Source organism: Canis lupus, chromosome 17 (genome assembly GCF_011100685.1).
Source record: "Canis lupus familiaris isolate Mischka breed German Shepherd chromosome 17, alternate assembly UU_Cfam_GSD_1.0, whole genome shotgun sequence".
Classification (NCBI taxonomy): domain Eukaryota; kingdom Metazoa; phylum Chordata; class Mammalia; order Carnivora; family Canidae; genus Canis; species Canis lupus.
The window spans coordinates 36916184-36936809 of NC_049238.1; the positions used below are offsets into that span (position 1 = coordinate 36916184).

At 42.6% G+C, this 20626-nt stretch overlaps 1 protein-coding gene across 5 annotated transcripts in view; it reads left to right on the top strand.

Annotated features, from left to right (window-relative positions):
* The first annotated feature begins 1128 nt into the window (after positions 1-1128).
* The window catches only part of TTL (tubulin tyrosine ligase), a 34589-nt gene continuing 15091 nt past the window's right edge, over positions 1129-20626 (top strand). Inside the window, exons 1-4 of one of the 5 annotated variants that reach the window (XM_038561472.1) lie at positions 1129-1398; positions 4056-4134; positions 12494-12726; positions 20326-20461. In XM_038561472.1, coding sequence (XP_038417400.1) covers positions 1242-1398; positions 4056-4134; positions 12494-12726; positions 20326-20461 — 605 coding nt within the window. In that variant the 5' untranslated portion in view covers positions 1129-1241. Of the gene's footprint in view, positions 1399-2620; positions 2771-4055; positions 4135-12493; positions 12727-20325; positions 20462-20626 lie in introns of those variants that run through there. The other 4 variants (XM_038561474.1, XM_038561473.1, XM_038561475.1 and 1 more) reach the window with 4 other exon arrangements.

Genomic DNA, 20626 nt, shown 5'->3' on the forward strand with positions numbered 1-20626 from the left:
ATAGATAGGTATCTTTCCTTTGGTCTACTTGTCTCTCCTGTGCCCAAACCACATTTTCTTAATGGCTATAGCTTTGTGCTTAAATACTGTAACTTTTATAGGTCTTGATATCTGGGAGTATTAAGTCTTCCAACTTTCTTCATCAAGATTGCTTTTGTTATTCTTCGACCTTTGCGTTTCTGCATACATTTCAGAAGTGCCTTGTCGATTTCCATCCGCAGACACTGGACTGGGCTTTGGAACGTTTCATCTTTACCCACAAATCTTCCCTTCGGAACAGTAGGGTGGAGGAGCCGCAACGTGCGGCACAGTAGGGGATCCTCGGCTGGGGCCCGGGACTCAGGGGGCCGCGCCGTCTCCGTTCTCCCTAAGTAGCACCTTATCAAGGGTGCGCCAAAGCCGCGCTCGCCCCGGCCAGCCGCCAGCCCCCTGGGATCCCGGAGCAGGGAACAGCGCGAGCTGCGGAGCGCGGTCCCCGCCCCCGTCCCCGCCCGACAACCGGGCCCGGGCGCGGACGGCCGCGCGGCATCACGGGGCGGAGGCGGGGCCGCTCCCGCAGCTGCGGGAGGAGGGGACGGGGCGGGGGGGAACGGGAGGGGGCAAGGGAGGGGGCACGGCCTCCGGACGGCCGTGCGGCGTCAGGGGGCGGGGGCGGGGGCGGGGCCGAGCCGGGAGCTGAGGGGGAAGGGGAGGGGGAAGGGGAGGGGATGGGGAGGGGAGGGGAGGGGACGGGGAGGGGCCGGGGAGAGGGCGTGGCCTCCGGACGGCCGTGCGGCATCACGGGGCGGGGGCGGGGCGGCGCCGGGAGCTGAGGGGGGAGGGGAGGGGGAGGGGAAGGGGAGGGGGCTTGGCCTCCGGACGGCCGCGCGGCATCATGGGCGGGGGCGGGGCCGCGCCGGGAGCTGCCGGGGGAGGGGACGGGGAGGGGACGGGGAGGGGACGGGGAGGGGGCGCGGCCTCCGGACGGCCGCGCGGCATCACGGGGCGGGGGCGGGGCCGCGCCGGGAGCTGCTTGGGGAGGGGACGGGGAGGGGACGGGGAGGGGACGGGGAGGGGACAGGGAGGGGGCGCGGCCTCCGGGCTGACGCGCGGGCGCCCGGGCGCGTCGCCACCGGGACCCCAGTGGCTCGGGGAGCCGGCGCGGCGGCGGGCGTCCGGGCGGCTTCCGCACTGAGCCGCCCCCTCTGCCGGCTGGTCCCTGCGGCGGCGGCCCGGGCGACCCGGGCGCACGGCCCTTCGCCATGTACACCTTCGTGGTGCGCGACGAGAACAGCAGCGTCTACGCCGAGGTGTCGCGGCTGCTGCTCGCCACCGGGCACTGGAAGAGGCTGAGGCGCGACAACCCCAGGTTCAACCTGATGCTGGGCGAGAGGAACCGGCTGCCCTTCGGGAGACTGGGTGAGCGCCCCCGGTCCCCGCCCTCCCGCTCCTCCCGCGGCCCTCAGCACCAGCGCTTTTGTCTTAAGGTCATAAATCTTCCTCTCCGTGGTTCCTCGGGCATGGAGCAGAAGGCTGCGGAGCGGTCTAAAGCCCAACCGCTTTGCATGCCTTCCCGTCCCGTAAGCGGGGTTCCGGGCCGCCGCCGCCTCCGGACAATGGCGCGTCCCTGCAGCCCGGGGGGCGTGGGCCGCGCGTTCCCGCCCTGCCCCGCCGGGCGCCCCCGGACCGCGCACCGCAGAGCTGCGGCGGGACCAGGCCCCGCGGAGCCGGCGCGCGACCCGCCTCAGGCTGGAGTCCTCTTGGGAATTTCCTGCACGGCGGATTCCACCCGCCTGGCGTAGGCGCGGGGGGGATCCTTGTGCGTGGTGGAGACGCTGCCGATTCAGCTCCCCGAGGGCTCACACACACTGGGGATTTGCAAAAGACCTCTAGAACCCAAAGGCAGGAGTTCCAGAAGTGAGCCCGGCCGGGGAAGGGCCGAAGGGTGTCTGATTTAGCCCTTTCCTTAGCTTCCCCGAGGATTTTACATGACACCGGCTTCCCCCTGTGTTCCACTTCTCTGCCCTGCCCATCCCGAGGGAGTTAGCCTCACTCACATGATTGATGCTGGCTGGGCACCATCATGTCCACATCCTCGCCTGGAGGGCGGAGCAGGGGAAAGGAGAGGACCGGCAGCGCCTTTCCGGGTGACGTCATCGAGAAGTTGTGCAGATCACTTCAACTTACCTCCCGTTGACCTGGACAGTCTCGTGGCTTCTCCTCACTGCGCAGTCATCCTGGAGATGCACCCTCTCTCAGAGTAGCTATGTCCCTTTCCAAAATTCTCCTGGGGTGGGGACCAAATCGAATTGCCAAAGACAGAAGACGAAAATCAATGATGAGGAAAGGTCATCTCTGCCCTGGAAGGCAACCCAGAGAGGGTGGTGTTCAGTGTCCAGCAGAGGACACAGTTTTTAGAAATAGGTGTGGTCAGAGGGTAGAGAGGTTGAATGGGCAGATTGAAAACAGGCCGTTTGGAACTGACTGGCTCCTGGTGAGCTTACATGACAGCTTTTCCGTGAGGGGCTTGTATAGTTGTAGTAATTTCAGGAAGGAAGGGTGTTGCATAGCCTTATGGGAATTTTTTCTTTGGAATGGTACCATGGACAGCTTTTTATTGTTATACAACTTTAGAATGTATGCGTGATGGGGACTCCATGGAGGGGCTGATTCCAACCCCCAGAACTCTGAGACTACAGGGAACGTGTCTGGAGATTCCCTTTTGTTAACCTGTCTCTCCAGGAAACCTTCAGCAAAGAGGATACCTTTCCTGAAAGAAGAAGTACTTATAGTTGAGAAAATATATTTCCTTCTTGCTCTGTCCACTTCCCTGCCATACTGACTTACCTTCTTCCCTGGACTGGTCAATGCCTGGCTGTAAAAGTTTAGGGGGAATCCTAATATTAAAAACAGACCGAATTGTCTCTACTGGGGCTGAAGCAGGGGTGGTTGGCATTGCTATGATGCTCAGGACTAGAGGTAAAAGGAGCAGAAATTTATAGGGTCCAAATCCTAAACAGGACCACAGAGTCAGCAGATGATAAGTAAACATTTGATTTTTATGGAAAAGAAAACAGAATCCTACACCCATATATTTATGTGTCTTCACTGTTAGGGATATTTAATTTTTGCTGTAAGTGCACTGTGTGAAACCCAATGAGATAGCTTATAGAGCCAGGTAAAATATCAGGAATGCTTGGTGCCATGGAGATGAGAAGGTAGGTGGTTCAGGTGTGAGCCAGGTACATCTGCCTGGCTAGTAGTTAGGGAGACCCTGAGAGCTAGTTAGTACCTAAATATTTTTATTCAATTATATGCTTTTCTCAGACATGTTCTTACCTCTGGCATCTTCTACTCAAACTCCTTTGATTTTACTTTTATTTTTGTTGCTGGAAAGTCAATACATTTTGTTAGGATTTCAAATAAAAATTGAGGTTTTTGTTTTTGTATATATCTTTTCTGCTCCATTTTTTAGAGGAGGGGATAAGCAATAAGATTTATTGAGGATGAGTTTCTCTGTGGAGGATACACAGAAGAAAATCCTCAGGGCTTTTGATTTTATAGACATGGCTTCTCCACCTTCGTTTACGTCTTGTGTCTCTCTTAGACTCTTGCAGAGGTAGACATGCTTGAGAACAGCAATATTGTAGTTCTTTTGCCTTCCTTGATGGCTATAGAAAACCAAGGTTGGGGTGTCAGAGCATGACTATGAAAGCTGTATTGTACAGAAATTATTAAGTCCCTCTGTGTTAAGCGAAGAGTAGGGTGTGGTGGGGATCAAGAGAAATAGAAAGTACCCTTCCACCCTAGGAAGATAAAGGCAGCAGCGTCTTTGGCAGAGCTAGGATGTTGATACCCTAATATCCACCATGGGGCGAGGGAGGGTTTCCAGTGCCATGCTGTGAAAGGGGAGTACAGGTGGGCAACGGAATTGTTCCATTTTCACCAACCAGTTCTGAAATGGGAGAAAGGAAAGCTGGGCATGACACAGCTGTTCTCTCTTCAGCATGCTGGTGCTGACATTGTCATTTCCCACCTGTCCTCTTTCCCTTCTGAGCCTCCTCTTTCCTTTATAGGTCACGAGCCTGGGCTGATGCAGTTGGTGAATTACTACAGGGGGGCTGACAAACTGTGTCGCAAAGCTTCTTTAGTGAAGTAAGTGTTTGAGATCCATTCGATGTATTACATAAATGTTTTAGCTTTCATCCTGAAGCACTTAAGCAAAAATGTGGGTTTTTTTTTTTTTAAAGGATAAAAATACTTTTGTCTAAAAAGCCAACAGTATTAATTCTGGTGCATCCTCTGTGCTACTTTGATTGCAATCTAAAACTTTGCTGTTTGCTAAAGCCCACATGAGGCTCCCTAGAAGCAGAAGGGGAAACGAGGTTGCTTGTATGGGTTATTTACTGGGGGGCAGGTGGAAGCTCTTGGGAGAAACTCACTTGGAAGCAAGGGGTTGGGGGACAGACAGTGGGAGAAGAAGCCAAGCAAAGATACAGTTTTAGCTCAAGTTGCTTCTCAGCCTGACTCCACAGAGCTCAAGAGTTAATGGTACCTCAGAGTTGAGACAAGATGACCTGGCTTCTGTCCTTTAATATCAGGAAGCCTCTGGCTGTGGGGGAAAGTGGAAAATGTAGCTTCCCCATTTCTGGGCAGGGGCTAGACCCTGGAGAAAAGGCATGCATAAGGTCTTGGCAGCCAGCTCACAGCAGCCAGGGGTCCCTCTCAAAAGGAACACCCAGGCTGGGTATAATACTATCTGCTACACTGCCCTTCTCTGAGCAGTGCGGTTAAGGCAGTGTCGTAAGAATGATACCATAAGGTAGAGGCAGCAGTATTATACAGTGATTAAAAGCTAGGATCAGCAGCTTGGGTTTTAATCCCAGCTCTTCCTCTTCTTAGCTGGGGCAGGTTTCCTCATCCTTCTGAGCTTCAGAATCTACCTCATAAGGTAACTGTAAGGATTAAATAAGGCAACACGTGTAAAGTGTATAGCACAGTGGTAAACAGTAAGTATTTGACTCTGTGCCTCAGTTTCCTTCTCTGTAGGAGAAATCGCCATTATAAACAAAATGGTGATAATAATAGTAACCACCTTGGAGTTATTAGAATTAATTAAGTTAATTTATATACTGGCTTTGAGTAATATCTGTCTCGGAGTTCACACTACATAAGTAAAAGCTCTTGTTATTGCTATTATTATGGCTGTTACTGCTGTAACTATTTTCATTTCAGTTGGGAAAAACTGGGTAGTGCCCCTAAAATTGGGAGCTTTAATGGATCTCCAGTATTCTTTCCATGATGATTGGTAAACAGGTGTGTGTAGCCAAACAAATCATTTAGGGAAGAAGACACTAGAAGATATGACTCAGTGCACATGCTCTTTTCCCCTTTCACATTTCTCTGGGCTCCCATCTATTTCCAAGGTTGGGTGTTCATGGCATCATTTTCTCCTTTTTGCTTACACTCACTGGCTCCAGTAACTAACGTATCCACTTCTTTCTGTGATGGATTTTCATGATTCACCAGCTACCCCTAAAGGTGAGCAAGGCTTTGTGAAGTCTTGTTAGTACATTTTAAAAAATTTTTATTTATTTGACAGATGTGTGCACATGCACAAGCAGGATGGGGGAGAAGCGCAGAGGGAGAGGGAGAAGCAGACTCTCTACTGAGCAGGGAGCCTGATGTGGGCTTGATCCTAGGACCCTGAGATCATGACCTGAGCTAAAGACAGATGTCTAACCGACTGAGCTACCCAGTCGCCCCTTGTTGTTACATATTTACATATTTAGAATGCAAAAGATTGTTTCACTAGAACTAAGAGTAGAAGTGGGATGTTATTGTTTATCCAGATTATTTAGAAATTTTTTAAAAAGGTTTATTCAGTCTTTATGATTTTAAAAACTGAAGATAAAGGTAGAATTTAGCTTTTATAAGTATGAACAGATGATACTGTAAAAATATATATATATATATATATAAAACATCCTACATATTTGCATAGTTAGCATCTATAATAAAGTAGAGAGAATACATGACTGGAGTCCTGATCAGGTCTGAGTAGGTATGACCCTGGGCAACACCACTGTGAATCCCAGTGACCCATCTGTAAATGTAGATGGTGGTGATCATACTTGCTCTTTGTCCCTCTGCGGCATGTAACATGGTCTGTGATGGCACTTTGTAAATGGTGACATGACTTATGCAGGCTGGGAGTTGTCCTTCATTCTGTCAGGTATCCTGCAAGGGATTGTAGTAGTTCCAGGAATTGATGATTCCCTTTGTCATTTTGTTTCTCTCTCATAATTTTGTATGGCTTGAAAGGGTTCCAGAGAGTTAAAAATGTAATTTTTCTCATTTAAAGTAGGATAAAATGGCAGCTCCTAGAGGCCAACTGGGTTGACCATGGCCATAGCATTTAGTGTTGAGCTAAGACAGTTGTCATCTGTACAGATGGGACCCATGGACCATATGATTGGGCATCCCTCACAGGGCTCCCCAGAACCCTAATAGGGTTTCCCACTGGACCCTTTACAGCATGTCCCTTCCTCCTGTTACTTCGGGGAATTTAAGAAATTCATCAAGGCCTTGAGGCTGTAGTCACAGAGCCCTTTTCTTCTTTTCTTCTTTTCTTCTCACCCAGGATAGAGGCTTTCTTTTCCTCTTGTGAGTTTTTATCCCTTGTATATATAAATAAGCCTCCATTTGTGATATCTTTCCAAATGGGCTTCTGAGGAAATGCAACAGTTGCAAAGGATGCTGTCCAGCAGAAATAGAATGAAAGCCACTTGTGCAACTTTAAACTTCCTAGTTGCAATATTAAAATAAGTACAAAGAAACAGGTGCAGTTTATTTTAATAATATGTTTTATTTGACCAGAAAAATCCAAAATAACCACCTTGACATGTTATTAACGTAAAAAATAGTCAGTGAGATATTTTATATATTTTATTTTCATTCTGAGTCTTCAAAATCTGGTGTGCATTTTACATTTTTGTAACATCTTAATCCAGACAATAAAGTTTCATTTGAAACCCTTGTTATATTTCATAAAAATTTATGACTGAAAAAGTAGATTTACATACTGAAGTTGTTCCCACATAAACTTTTTCAGTGACTGAAAGAAAAATCATTTTCCTGTAATAGTTGCATGTACATTGACAAAACTGGTTCATATTTTTAGAATAATTGACTTTTCAAAACCTGTGTCCAAGTTAAATAAATTTGCTAACTCTTGTGTCAACACAGTATTATTAATATCAAATTCAAATAGCAGTGCCTGGGTGGCTCAGTCAGTTGGGTAGCTGCCATCAGCTCAGGTCATGATCCCAGGGTGCTGGTACTGAGCCCCGCATCAGGCTCCCTGCTCAGCAGGGAGTCTGCTTCTCTCTCTCCCTCTTCCCCTCCCTCATCTCACTTGCTCTCTCTGTCAAATAAATAAAATAAAATCTTAAAAAAAGAAATATTGAATAAAATGAAAAGAAACTCTAAATTTAACAATATCAACACTGCTCTTCAAACTTTTCTTTAGTTTTTGCAGCCAATTTACATAATGCTGTGTATTTCAATTTAAATCCACACACTGAGTCATGTTATAAAAATATGTAAAATCATTATTGTTAACTTGTATTATGAGGTTGAAACACAAATTCTTACACCTGTCTGGTTAAGTCCTAAATAAGATCTTCTTTTCCCTTCCTTGGAACTTTGAATTTAGCTTGATTATATGGAGTGTGGATATCGGCAAGAAAATGTCAATCCCACTGCCATTTTTTATCTTTGATTATTATTATTATTATTTTTTAAAGACTTTATTTATTTATTTATAGAGACACAGAGAGAGAGAGAGAGAGAGAGAGGGAGGCAGAGACACAGGCAGAGGGAGAAACAGGCACCATGCAGAGAGCCTGACGTGGGACTTGATCCAGGGTCTCCAGGATCACGCCCTGGGCTGCAGGCGGCGCTAAACCGCTGTGCCACTGGGGCTGCCCTATCTTTGATTATTGAGTGAAATAATTAATTATTGATTTGAGAAGCATTTTCTTTTATTTCAAGGAAATCTGATTTGGAGTTGACAATACAGTGAGTCTTTGTGGACTCCTTTATCTCTCAATCAGTGAACAGAGGCAGGGAACACAGTGTAATTAAATCCATTGTCTTCTGTTTCTTTCAACAGTTCATACTGGAGAATCATTGTAGCATTTGCAAGTATATACTAAACCATTTCAACAACTGTATCCATGATAGATTTCATAGAGTGGGCTTCAGAAAACTGAGAGCAAGTGTTTCCAATATGTAACATATAGTAAAATGAAGCAATTAAAGAAGCATCAGTCTATTAAAATCCTCGTAAGTCAGAGTTCAACCCAACCTAGCTGAAGTACTGTCACAATAGAAATTTTCACACATAGGTGAAATTCTTTGACAGATGTAAAAGATTAAAAAATATCTGTACCACAAGATTGATAGTTTTAAGACTGCAATTTGATAATATTTTTCATGTATTTGAAAATTCTTTGAAACAGAGCGTATATAAAGTATCAATTGGGCAACATCTCATGTCACAGAAACTAACTATAGAAAAATATTTAAGATTTTTTACTTTTGAATCAGTCTTTGTTTTTTTTTTTTTTTAAATTTTATTTATTTATGATAGTCACATAGAGAGAGAGAGAGAGGCAGAGACACAGGCAGAGGGAGAAGCAGGCTCCACACACCGGGAGCCCGACGTGGGATTCGATCCCGGGTCTCCAGGATCGCGCCCCGGGCCAAAGGCAGGCGCCAAACCGCTGCGCCACCCAGGGATCCCCTCAGTCTTTGATATTATTAGAAAGGTCTTGTACTCCTTGTGCTATGTTCATGACTTAGCTAAAGATTGTTCACTTTTTGTAAAATATCTTTTTTACTCTTTTCCTCAAAATATTTTGTCTAACTGTATTTCTATCTAAATTTTTTTAAAGATTTTATGTATTTATTTTAGAAAGAGAGAGAGAGAGAGAGAGAGAAAGGGTGTGCACGAGCGAGAGGAAAGGGCAGAGGGAGAGGGAGAAGCAGACTCCCCACTGAGCAGAAAGCCAGACTCAGGACTCTATCCCAGGACCCCGAGGTCATGACCTGAGCTGAAGGCACTTAACTGGCTAAGCCACCCCCATGCCCTTAAAATGATTTTCTTTTGGGGCTTTTGAGTAGCTCATTCAGTTGAGTATATGACTCTTGGTTTCGGCCCAAGTCATGATCTCAGGGTCATGAGATCAAAATCTGCACTGGGCTCTGTGCTTAGTGGGAAGCCTGCTTGAGATTCTCTTCCTTCTCACCCCCTGTGTGTTTGCACACTCACACGCTCTCTCTCTCTCTCTCACTCTCTAAAACCAAGTAAATAAATCTCTTAAAAAAATGGTTTTATTTTTTGTTTAAGAATCCATGCCATTAAAAAAAAAAAAAAAGAATCCATGCCATTGGGATCCCTGGGTGGCGCAGCAGTTTGGCGCCTGCCTTTGGCCCAGGGCGCGATCCTGGAGACCCGGGATCGAATCCCACGTCGGGCTCCCAGTGCATGGAGCCTGCTTCTACCTCTGCCTGCGTCTCTGCCTCTCTCTCTCTCCTCTCTGTGCATTCTCATGAATAAATAAATAAAACTAAAAAAAAAAAAAGAATCCATGCCATTTTGTAACTGACTGAAGTTACAAGCTCAGAGCCTGTTAAAATTTTGTTTATCATTTTTTGTTAGGTATTTAATTCTGATTTCAACCTCAAATTTCACTGATTATCTTTTTAAGTTTTTATTTAAATTCCAGTTGGTTAACATACAGTGTAATATTAGTTTCAAGGTGTACGAGTTAGTGATTCAACCCCTGGTGCTCATAACAGAAAGTGTACTCCTTAATTACCCCATCACCTATTTAACCCATCCCCCTTCCCTCTGGTAACCATCAGTTTATTCTCTATAGTTAAGAGTCTGTTCCTCGGTTTATCTCTCTCAGTCTTTTGTTTTATTTTTGTTTTCGTTTGGTAGTTGAAGGAAACGGGTTATGAAATTCATTATGTATTTGCTGAAAATTCCTCCTTTGTACAGTAAACTTTTTTTTTCATTTTACTCTGCTATAGCAAGTTCCAATTGCCATTCATTATGAAATTTCTGACATACTTTCTGACAGTTCTTTTTTTTTCTTTACTGTTTAGTCATAGTTCTAGCTTTGGCATCCTCACTCAATTCTGCATCAGTCTTTGATTAAAAAAAATAAGAAGAATAAAAAACTGAGAGAAGAAGAAATATACTAACAAAACCATGCTAAATGAATGTTTTCTATGCACTAGGAATGTGCTGGAGGATGTGTTCCTGTAGTTGTCAGGTTTAGAGCTGATAAGGGAATTCTAGCAGTGCAAATGTGGATAATATACAAACTCAAAGGGAATGAAGCTATCACATTAACTTGACAAAACATTTAGCATCAGTAGTATGCCTTTGTTTTAAATTTAAAAATTTGTCCATACTTATTTTTTAACTAGTTACATTTTACATTAGTTACCAATTATGATTTACATAGCTGTCATTGTAACTCATGCTGTGTAATAAACTAAACACAATATAATGCTTCATCAGGGCATGGGAGATAAAGCCACTTGAGCTGAATCAGTCTATTGTCTTTGAGTAGAACAGTGATGTGTTTATGTATACAGTAGAAACATATGCGCCTGACATGCACGCCGCAGTACCACAAAAATATCTTAGGTCATGTAGTGGTTAATGTCATCCTACCAAAAGAGTACAATTGTGATTAATGGAAAAATATTTTACAATACCTCAGTTTTTACATCAAAACTAATCAAAGTTTGGGACACCTGGGTGGCTTATTGGTTGAGCGTCTACACCTTTGGCTTAGGTCATGATCCTGGGGTCCTGGGATCGAGCCCCGCATCTGGCTACCTGCTCAGTGGAGATCTTGCTTCTCCCTCTCCCTCTGCTGCTCCCCATACTTGTGCATGCAAGCATGCTCTCTCTCTCTGTTAAATAAATAAAATCTTAAAATAAAATTAAAAAATAAATCTCAGTTAAACATTTCTTTTCATTATTTCTGCCATTTGCTCATAGACTGGTTTCTGTAGCTTAACACAGGCTTAGCATGAATAATTCTGTTCTAGATAGAGAAGGGAGCATAGCCTAGGGAAGGCCTGCAGATGTCTTTGGATCAGTTCCCTCCTGGCTCTGAGACCTGCAGAGTAAGAATAAATGTTGAGTGAGGACTGGAAGTTTGGAGCTTGCATAAGGGCTATTTTTTACTACCTTTATGATCTTGGGAAATTTATTTCTCTGTGACCCAGTAGCTTATTTGTGAAACTGAATGCTAGTACCTCCCCCTCTGGAGGTCTGATTGGAGGGTAAATGCAATGGGAAGCCCTTCATAAGCCCTTGTGTTTATTAAGTGCCTTGCCTTCAGCCTGACTTTATCTTCCATCATGTTATATTATTTTGGGGGCAGGAGATATGTTTAGTTATGACCACTGGGGTCGTGTGTCCCATTAGAAAGATTCCTCCTGTATCTGTCATTGACACAAGGTTGAGCTAAAAGCAAGAAATGAAGAACTAAAATAAGTCTTCAGATAATTGAGATTCCTAAGCAGTAGTCTTTGCTCTCCAGAGAGTTGGGCCAAGATAGTATTTTTTCTAGTAAGCCAAATAATTTCCTAAGTTCTCTACTTTTTTTTTTTTCTTTGCTTGGGTCTAGCTCAACCACAACATATACATTGAAAAAGTATTATCTCAGAATTACATCAAGTTCATTTTCCTTAGAGATTTTTTTTCTTTTAGATTTTATTTTTTTATTCATGACAGATACACAGCGAGTGGCAGACACAGGCAGAGGGAGAAGTAGGCTTCATGCAGGGAGCCCAAGTGGGACTTGATCCTGGTACCAGGATCACTGTGTTGAGCTGAAGGCAGACGCTCAACCGCTGAGCCACCCAGCATCCCTAGAGATGTATTTTAAAAGGAGCTAAAATCCTGTATATTAAGCTCTTTCATAACTACTTGGAGCGTGGCTTTAGGGTTGCATGTAATAGCTGGGTGCTGCCCAGTTAGTACATTACAGGTCAGCTCAAGGAGGCCAAGAGCAAAGAGTGGGATAAAAAAACCAGCTCCTAAATAAAGAAAATGTTTTTTATTTTACTTTTTTAAAGAGTTTATTTATTTACCCGAGAGAGAGCATGAGCTGGGGCAAAGGGAGAGGGAGAAGCAGACTCTCCACTGAGCGGGGAACCTGATATGGGGTTTGATCCCAGAACCCCAAGATCATGACCTGAGCTGAAGGCAGACAGATGCACAACTGACTGAGCCACCCAGACACCCAGTAAATAAAATCTTTACTTAAAAAACAAAAACAAAAACCCCCACAAACACCAGTTCCTGGCCCTGGTATTGCCCTGCCTCCTTGACAAGCTCTGTGGGAAAGCACTGACTTTTCTGAATGGAGTGGTAGGGTGAATTAAGAAGGGAAACTGACCCTCTGTCATCTGTCAGGCTAATCAAGACAAGTCCAGACCTGGCTGAGTCCTGCACATGGTTTCCAGAGTCCTATGTGATTTATCCAACTAACCTCAAGACCCCAGTTGCTCCAGCACAGAATGGAATCCATCCACCGATCCATAACTCAAGGACAGATGAAAGAGAGTTCTTCCTGGCTTCTTACAATAGAAAGAAAGAAGATGGAGAGGGCAATGTTTGGATTGCAAAGTCATCAGCCGGTGCCAAAGGTAAGTTGGCATTGCTCTCCCTTTCTTCCTTTCCTGTAGGTTCCCATGGGTTTGTTCAATTGTGTGTTAGAATTCACTGATATCTTTAGATGAGTGGCTGTTCTAATCTGAATCCTCAAAGGTAGAGACCATGACTAATTACATAGTTTTAAATACTTACCTAGGTAATGATGACTTCTAAATGTATATCTCCAGCCAAAGTATTTCCCTTTAAGCTCCAGATCCAGTATGACAGGAATTTCAAATGTAATGTGTCTGGTATAGACTCATTTCCTGCCCAATGTAACCCACTCCAACCTACCTCTTTCAGTCTTCCCACATAGTATGTGATCCCACTCAGCACCTAGTCTCTGAATACCCAAACCTAGGCTTCATCCCTGACTGCTCTTTTCATTATAATCCATACCTAATGCATCAGCAAATCTTGCTAGCTCTACCTTTAACATATATTCCGAATTAGACCTTTTCTTGTCATTTCCACTGCTCTCACTTGAAGTCAAAACTACTGTTCTTTCTAGTCTGTGTAACTGCTGTGTCTGCTCACAGCTAGTTCTCCTTCTAAGACAGAGCAGTGACTAAAATTGTAAATCTGATCATGTTACTCCCTGCTCAAGACTTACCAGCTGGCTTCCCAATGCAGTTCAAATAAACTCCAGATTGCTGTTGGTAGCTTATACCATTTAACATTTGCTCCTATCTCTGATCCCATCTCCTATTCTTGGCCTTGCTCACTATTCTATAGCCACACCTGCCTGGAGTCCTACAAATTCTCTAAATTTGTCTGTGTATCTCAAATGTCTTTATGGATTATTTTCTATTTCAGCTCAAATGTTGCCTTGTCAGAGAAGCCTTTTCTTTTCTAAAATAGACTTTATGCCCATTGCTCTCTGTCCTTTGCCCTGCTTTATTTTTCCTCCTTGCACTAACCTTTTCCTAGCACTTACATTACATACCTGTTTATCTGCCTGTCTCCTCTCTCATACCATAAGCTCCATGTAAACACAGATTTTCTATCTTGTTCATCTCTACACTCCCCAGAGGCAGTCAGTAAATGTGTGTTGAATGAATGCATAGAAGGAATGAGGTTTATAATATTGACTCAAGCTCAAAATACAGGCAGTTCCCAATGTAATGAACACATAAACATGGTCTGTCTCTATAGCTACCATCATATGCTCCTTTTAAAACCATTCTATTTTGAACTTACTTCTTCTTTTATTGCCTTGGAAGACCATCTGGCCATTGGTACTCATTTCTATCCCCGGTCCAGTGGACCTCACCTTCTTTTCTACCAACCATGAGACAAGGGGGCATCACCTGGAATCTCCTGAAAGTGGGAGAGTTGGACTCTTGCCACAAGCCAGGTACCTCACCTACTTCTCTTTCCCCTCTTGTGACCTCTTCTCAAGTACTATCCCCTAGTTTGGTTCTAATGATAAATGGGGGAATTGGAAGAGGAAATAGATATTTACAGTATTCCATATTCCTTCTGTGGACTTGGGCTTGAGTCAGGATGGCCATTGTAAGAACACCTTGTATCATGGAGCCTTAGCTGGTGTGAGAACCAGGAGTAAGGCAAGGTCCTTGGAGAAGGGCATGTCCAGTCATGGCAGTGATTCCATTGGGTGTTGTCTGAACCTTTGCCAAGACAGTCAGATGGTCAACATTAGAGAGAGGTAAAAGAGGATAAAATGCCAAAAAAATGAAGAAATTTTGCTCTAGGGAGTTAAGTGGTATGCATTTGTTTTGTTTGGGAACTATAAAATAAAACCAATAGGATGAATAAATGGCTTTTGTTCTTGTTAAATAAGTGTTAAATACCTACCACATGCTGGAAATAGTTAGCTCTTCATACTATATCCAGTATAAAGACCCCCCCTGTACACCCCTCCACTACCAGTCTTGGATCTGGGCCACCTTCACCTCTCACCTGGAGCATTGCTCCTTGTCCTCCTGCCCTTGGCCATTTTCCAGAATCTACACACGGTACAGCAGACAGAGATCCTATTAAAGCACAGTCAGACCTTGTCACATCTGTGTTCAGTGCTGTCTCCTTGGTGCCAGGGTAGCACATGGAACCCAGCAAAAGTTCAATATATGTATTGAGTGATGAATGAATGAATGAAGTAATGAGTGGAGATACAGGGATAAAAAAAACAGACATGATCTCTCGCCCAAATGGACCCAATCTAGTCAGAAAGAAGGCTAGTGATGCATCTATTTCCAGATAAATAGTTGAGATGAGAACAAAGAACAAAAAAAACTTACCACCTTGAAACTCCTTAAAGAATTACAGAGTTTCCTTATAGTTTCTTCAGGTTAAGTTAGTGAAGATTTAGAGAAATAATATGAGAAATACAGTTAAGAAGTACATGGAAACATGCTACATTGTATCCAAAACTTACAAAATGAATGTAGATTTTATGTATCATTTTATATTTACCAAATAAGATAGACCTTCAGTGACTATTGCTGAAAGTTTGTTATGAACTACTTCCTCTTAGTTGTAATACACGCCTTTGAAAAAGCAATAGGATAATACAAAGGAAGAGCCATAAAGAGTGCATAGGCTTTGGCCCACTACTCTCATTCCTATGAAATTAACTCCAGGGAAATATTTTAAAAGCAACGACATTTACTACTATGTGATCTATAACAGCAGCATATTACTTAGAAACAAACCCACTGTCCAGCAGTCAGTAAACAATATATAATTTTGGGATTATATATACAATGAGATATTTTTTCAGCTGCTAACTTAATTGTGATGTTAACATAGAAACAAAAAAAATGACAATATACGGTGAGTTCACTATGAATGAGCCAGTCTTTGCCGTTATGGAAAGGAAGGTGATATTAAAAGAGAAAAATAATTATATTAGGAAATAAGACTATAGGTAACTTTTCTATTTCACTTTAATGCCATATCTTTTTTCAATGATAATAGGTTTTTAAAGTTATCGAGATGTATCTTTCTACTTCCATTATTTTCCCCACCTATCAGCATTAGGTATATTTTCAATAATAGTGTACATAAGGAAATAGCATAAAGGAAATAAAGTTAGAGCAAATAGGAGAGAATGTGAACAGATTATGGAGAGCAATGCATCAAAGGTGGTACAGTTCCAGGGCATTAGTAGGAAGGGGTGTTTTAGGATAACTATTTTGGAAGTGAAAAGGAAGAGAAACTAAGGTCTGTACTAAAAAATTAGCAAGTGGAAATAAAGAGGAACCAGGATATCTGAGAGTGGTTCCTGAGGGAGATGAGACAGAAAGAATCCTCTTCCTACAAAAAGAGAGGAAGGAGCTTCTCCAAGTTGATTTGTAGTTTCTTGTTTAAGAGATAACCACATGGTAGAGCAAGTGACAGAAATGAGATAGTTGAAAAAGGGGCTGGGTTTTAGGAAAATTGAATCATTAAATTAAGTAACAAATTAATTTGTACTGAAAGCATGAGACCCAAATAGAGATGAGCTAGAAATCTAAAGCATAGGTGGGAGGTCCTAGAACTAAGAAACGGAGTTCAGCAAGGTTGCATGATATGAGATCACACAAAAATCTATTGCATTTCTGTATATTAACAATGAATATATTGTAACTAAAGGTATAAACAATACCATTTAATAGTCACCCCAAAGAAAATGAGATGCTTAGGTATAAACTTAGCAAACACGTATAGGATCTTAATGCTGAAGATTACAAATCAACTGTGAAGGAGGTCGAAAAAGACCTAAGTAATTGGACAGACATACCATATTCATGGATTGCAAGACTCAACATAGTAAAGATGTCAGTTCACCCCCAAATTGGTCTATAGGCCTAATGCAACTGCTGTCAAGACCTCAACCAGCTTTTTGTGCAGACCTGAAGCTTCTTCTAAAATTCATATGGAAAGGTACAAGCCCTAGAATAGCTTAAACAATTTTGAAAAAGAAGAATCACTTGGGAGTAATCACTGTACCTCATATTAAAGCATACTCTATATAGCTACAGTAGTCACTACCCTGCAGTATTGGTAGGGGGACAGAAACATAAATCTATAGAAGCAAGAACTCAGAAATAGACCCCACATATATAACTACTGATTTTTGACAAAGGTACAAAACAATTCAATAGAAGGACAGACTTTTCAACAGATGGGGCTGGAGCAAGTGAATATCCATAGATAAAAACAACTGAACTTCAACGTTAACCTTACATTAGGCAAAAACTAACTCAAGATGGGTTTTGGACTTAAAATATAAAACTAAGACAAAGTATTCTTAAACTTGGTATCGCATATATGACCATAAGAGTAAAAGCTGATAAGTCAAACCTCAACAATGAGGTTTTTTTTTTTTTTCCTCTGTAAGACTCTATTAAAGGGATGCCTGGGTGGCTTAGTGGTTGAGAGTCTGCCTTTCACTCAGAGCATGATTCCAGAGTCCCTGGGATCGAGTTCTACATTAGGCTTCCTGCATGGAGCCTGCTTCTCCCTCTGCCTAGGTCTCTGCCCCTCTCTCTGTGTCTCTCATGAATAAATAAATCTTAAAAACGAAAAAAAGAAAGACTCTATTAAAGAGGCTGAATGTACAAGCTACAGGCTTGGAGAAAAGACCTTCAAACACATACCTGACAAAAGACTTTATATATATAATATATAAAAAACTTTAAAAACTCAACAGTTAAAAAAAACAAACAATCCAGTTAGAAAGGCAGAAGACGTGGGAATGCATTGACAGATTCTACAGATAAAAAATAAGCAAATGAAAAGATTTTTAATTAATCATTAAGCATTAGGGAAATGCAAATTAGAACCACAACGCTCCTATTAAAATGGCTAAAATAAGAAATGGTAATGACAGCAAATGCTGCAAGAGTCATGAGAAACTAGATCAATCTGACGGTATTAGTGGAAATGTAAAATGGTACATTTTATTCTGGAAAAAAAGTCTTGTAATTTCTCGTTAAGCTAAACCTGTAACTACCAAGCAATTGCACACACCTGGGCATTTGTCTCAGAAAAATGAAGACTTCTGTCTATGCAAAAACTTGCACTTGATTGTTCATAACAGCTTTATCTGTAGTAGCCCCAAACTGGAAACAACTCAGATTCCTTCAGAAGCTGAGTAATTAAGCCAAATCAATACTATGGAATACTCCTGAACAATAAAAGGGAATGAACTATTGATATATACAACTTGGATGAAATCTCCAGAGTCATGCCAAATGAAAGAAACCAATCCCCAAAGATCACATACTGTATAATTCTATTTATATAAAATTCCTGAAATAACAAAATTATGGAAATAGAGAATAGATGAGTAATTGTCAGGAGGATGTTATGGGGAGGGAGTAGTTGTGACTTGAAAAGAGCAACACTGGGTGGCTCAGTGGTTGAGCTTCTGCCTATGGCTCAGGTCATGATCCTGAGGTCCTGGGATGGAGTCCCACATCAGGCTCCTCATAGGGAACCTGCTTCTCCCTTTGCCTATGTTTTTGCCTCTCTCTGTCTCTCATGAATAAATAAAATCTTTAAAAATAAAAATAAATAAAAATAAAATAGCAACACTGAGGGATCCATTATAATGGAACTGTTCAAAATGGGAGTATATATTTGCAAATCATGTATCTTATAAGACACCTGTATCCAGAATGTGTAAAGAACTCTGATAACTCAATAATAAAAGGACAACTTAATTAAGATAAAAACAAAGAACCTAAATAGACATTTCTCCATAGAAGATATGCAAATAGCCATTAAGCATATGAAAACATGCTCAACATTGTTAGTCATGGGCAGCCCTGGTGGCCCAGCAGTTTAGTGCCACCTTCGGCCCAGGGTGTGATCCTGGAGACCCGGGATCGAGTCCCAGGTTGGGCTCCCTGCACGGAGCCTGCTTCTCCCTCTGCCTGTCTCTCTCTCTGTCAATAATAAATTTTAAAAATCTTTAAAAAAAAAGAAAAAGAACGGGCAGCCCCGGTGGCTCAGCGGTTTAGCGCCGCCTTCAGCCCAGGGCGTGATCCTGGAGACCCGGGATCGAGTCCCACGTCAAGGCTCCCTGCATGGAGCCTGCTTCTCCCTCTTCCTGTGTCTCTGCCTCTCTCTCTCTGTCTCAAATAAATAAATAAATAATAAATAAATAAATAAATAAATGAAAAAAAAGAAAAAGAACATTGTTAGTCATTAGGAAAACGCAAATCCAAACCACAATGAGAGACCACTGCACACCCACTGGGATAGCTATAATCAAGAAGACAGTAAGTGTTGGCAAGAATGTGAAAAAATTGGACAATACTTCTGTATTGTTGAGAATGTAAAATGGTGTGGACATTTCGGAAATCAATTTGGCAGTTTCTCAAAAAGTTAAACGTAGAGTTGCCATATGACCCAACTATTCCACTCCTAGATATATTCACAAAAGAATTGAAAACCACACAAAAACTTCAGTGCAGATCTTTTTTTTAAAAAGATTTTATTTATTTATTCATGAGAGAGATATATATATAGAGGGAGAGAGGCAGAGACACAGGCAGAGGAAGAAACAGGCCCCATGCAGGGAGCCCGACGCAGGACCCGATCCCAGGTCCCCAGGATCAGGCCCTGGGCTGAAGGCGGTGCTAAACCGCTGAGCCACCCGGGTTGCCCCTGTGCAGATCTTTTTAGCAGCATTACTCGTAAGAGCCAAACAACAGTGGAAAAAACTCAAATTTCCATTGATTGATGAATGGATGAACAAAAATGGTATATCCATACAATGGGATATTAACTAGTAATGGAAAGGAAAAATGAAGTAGTAATATATGCTACAACATGAACCTTGAGAATATTATGCTAGATGAAAAAGCCAGATACCAAGGCAACATACTATATGATTCCATTTATATGAATCATCTGGACTAAGCAAATCCATACAGACAGAAAGTAGATTCGTGGTTGTCAGAATAGGGTAAGGAAGCAATGGGGAGTAGACTGCTAATAGTTACGGTTTTTGCTGGGAGATGATGAAAATGTTCTGAAATTGTTAGTAGTGGTTGCAAATCTCTTAGATATAGGAAAAGCCATTGAATTTTATACTTTAAAAGGGTAAATCTTATACATCTCAAACCTGTTGATAAGGACATTGCATCATTTATTTAAAGTTTGTGGGTACTTTACATGTTTCAAATTTTTCCTATTACAATGCTGTAGGGAATTGACTTGTACAGTTGTGTTTATGCCCTAACTTTCTGGATATTTTTGTAAGCTATAGTGTGAGAGCTGGGTTTATCAGCTGTCTTTGTCAGGGCAGCCAGTGGCCAGCAGTAAAGTGGCATTTATTTAGGATGCTTGGATATTTTGAGTATCTGTAAAAATGAAATTCCATAGTTGGAGCCTGTCAAGGTCATGTTTACAGTCTTACCTGGAAAAAGAGTTAGATGGCCCTGGTGCTCTTGTGGACAGAGGGGAGAATGTGAGAGATTGAGGAAGTGATGGGATGGAGGAAGAAGGGTGAGCAGGCCAGTAGAAGCCTCCTCTCAGTTTCCTTCTGCTGTCAAGTATTTCCCTTCGGGCTTTGTAGAGAGTTTTTCCCCTTGGGACAAACTGGACTTATTTCTGTGACAATTTTTTTCTGTTAGGTGAAGGCATCCTCATCTCCTCGGAGGCTACAGAGCTTCTGGATTTCATTGACAACCAGGGTCAGGTGCATGTGATCCAGAAATACCTTGAGCACCCTCTGCTTCTGGAGCCAGGTCACCGCAAGTTTGACATTCGGTAATGCATCAGTGTCCAGAGTTTTTATTACTAATCTGAGAAAAATGCAGTGGTGGGTGATAAGGGTAACATGGAATGTGAGGAGATATTTGACCATGTTTAATATGTAGCCAAAATTGAGCACAGCTGAATAGAACTGAGCTTCTGTATCTAATTTTGTATTTT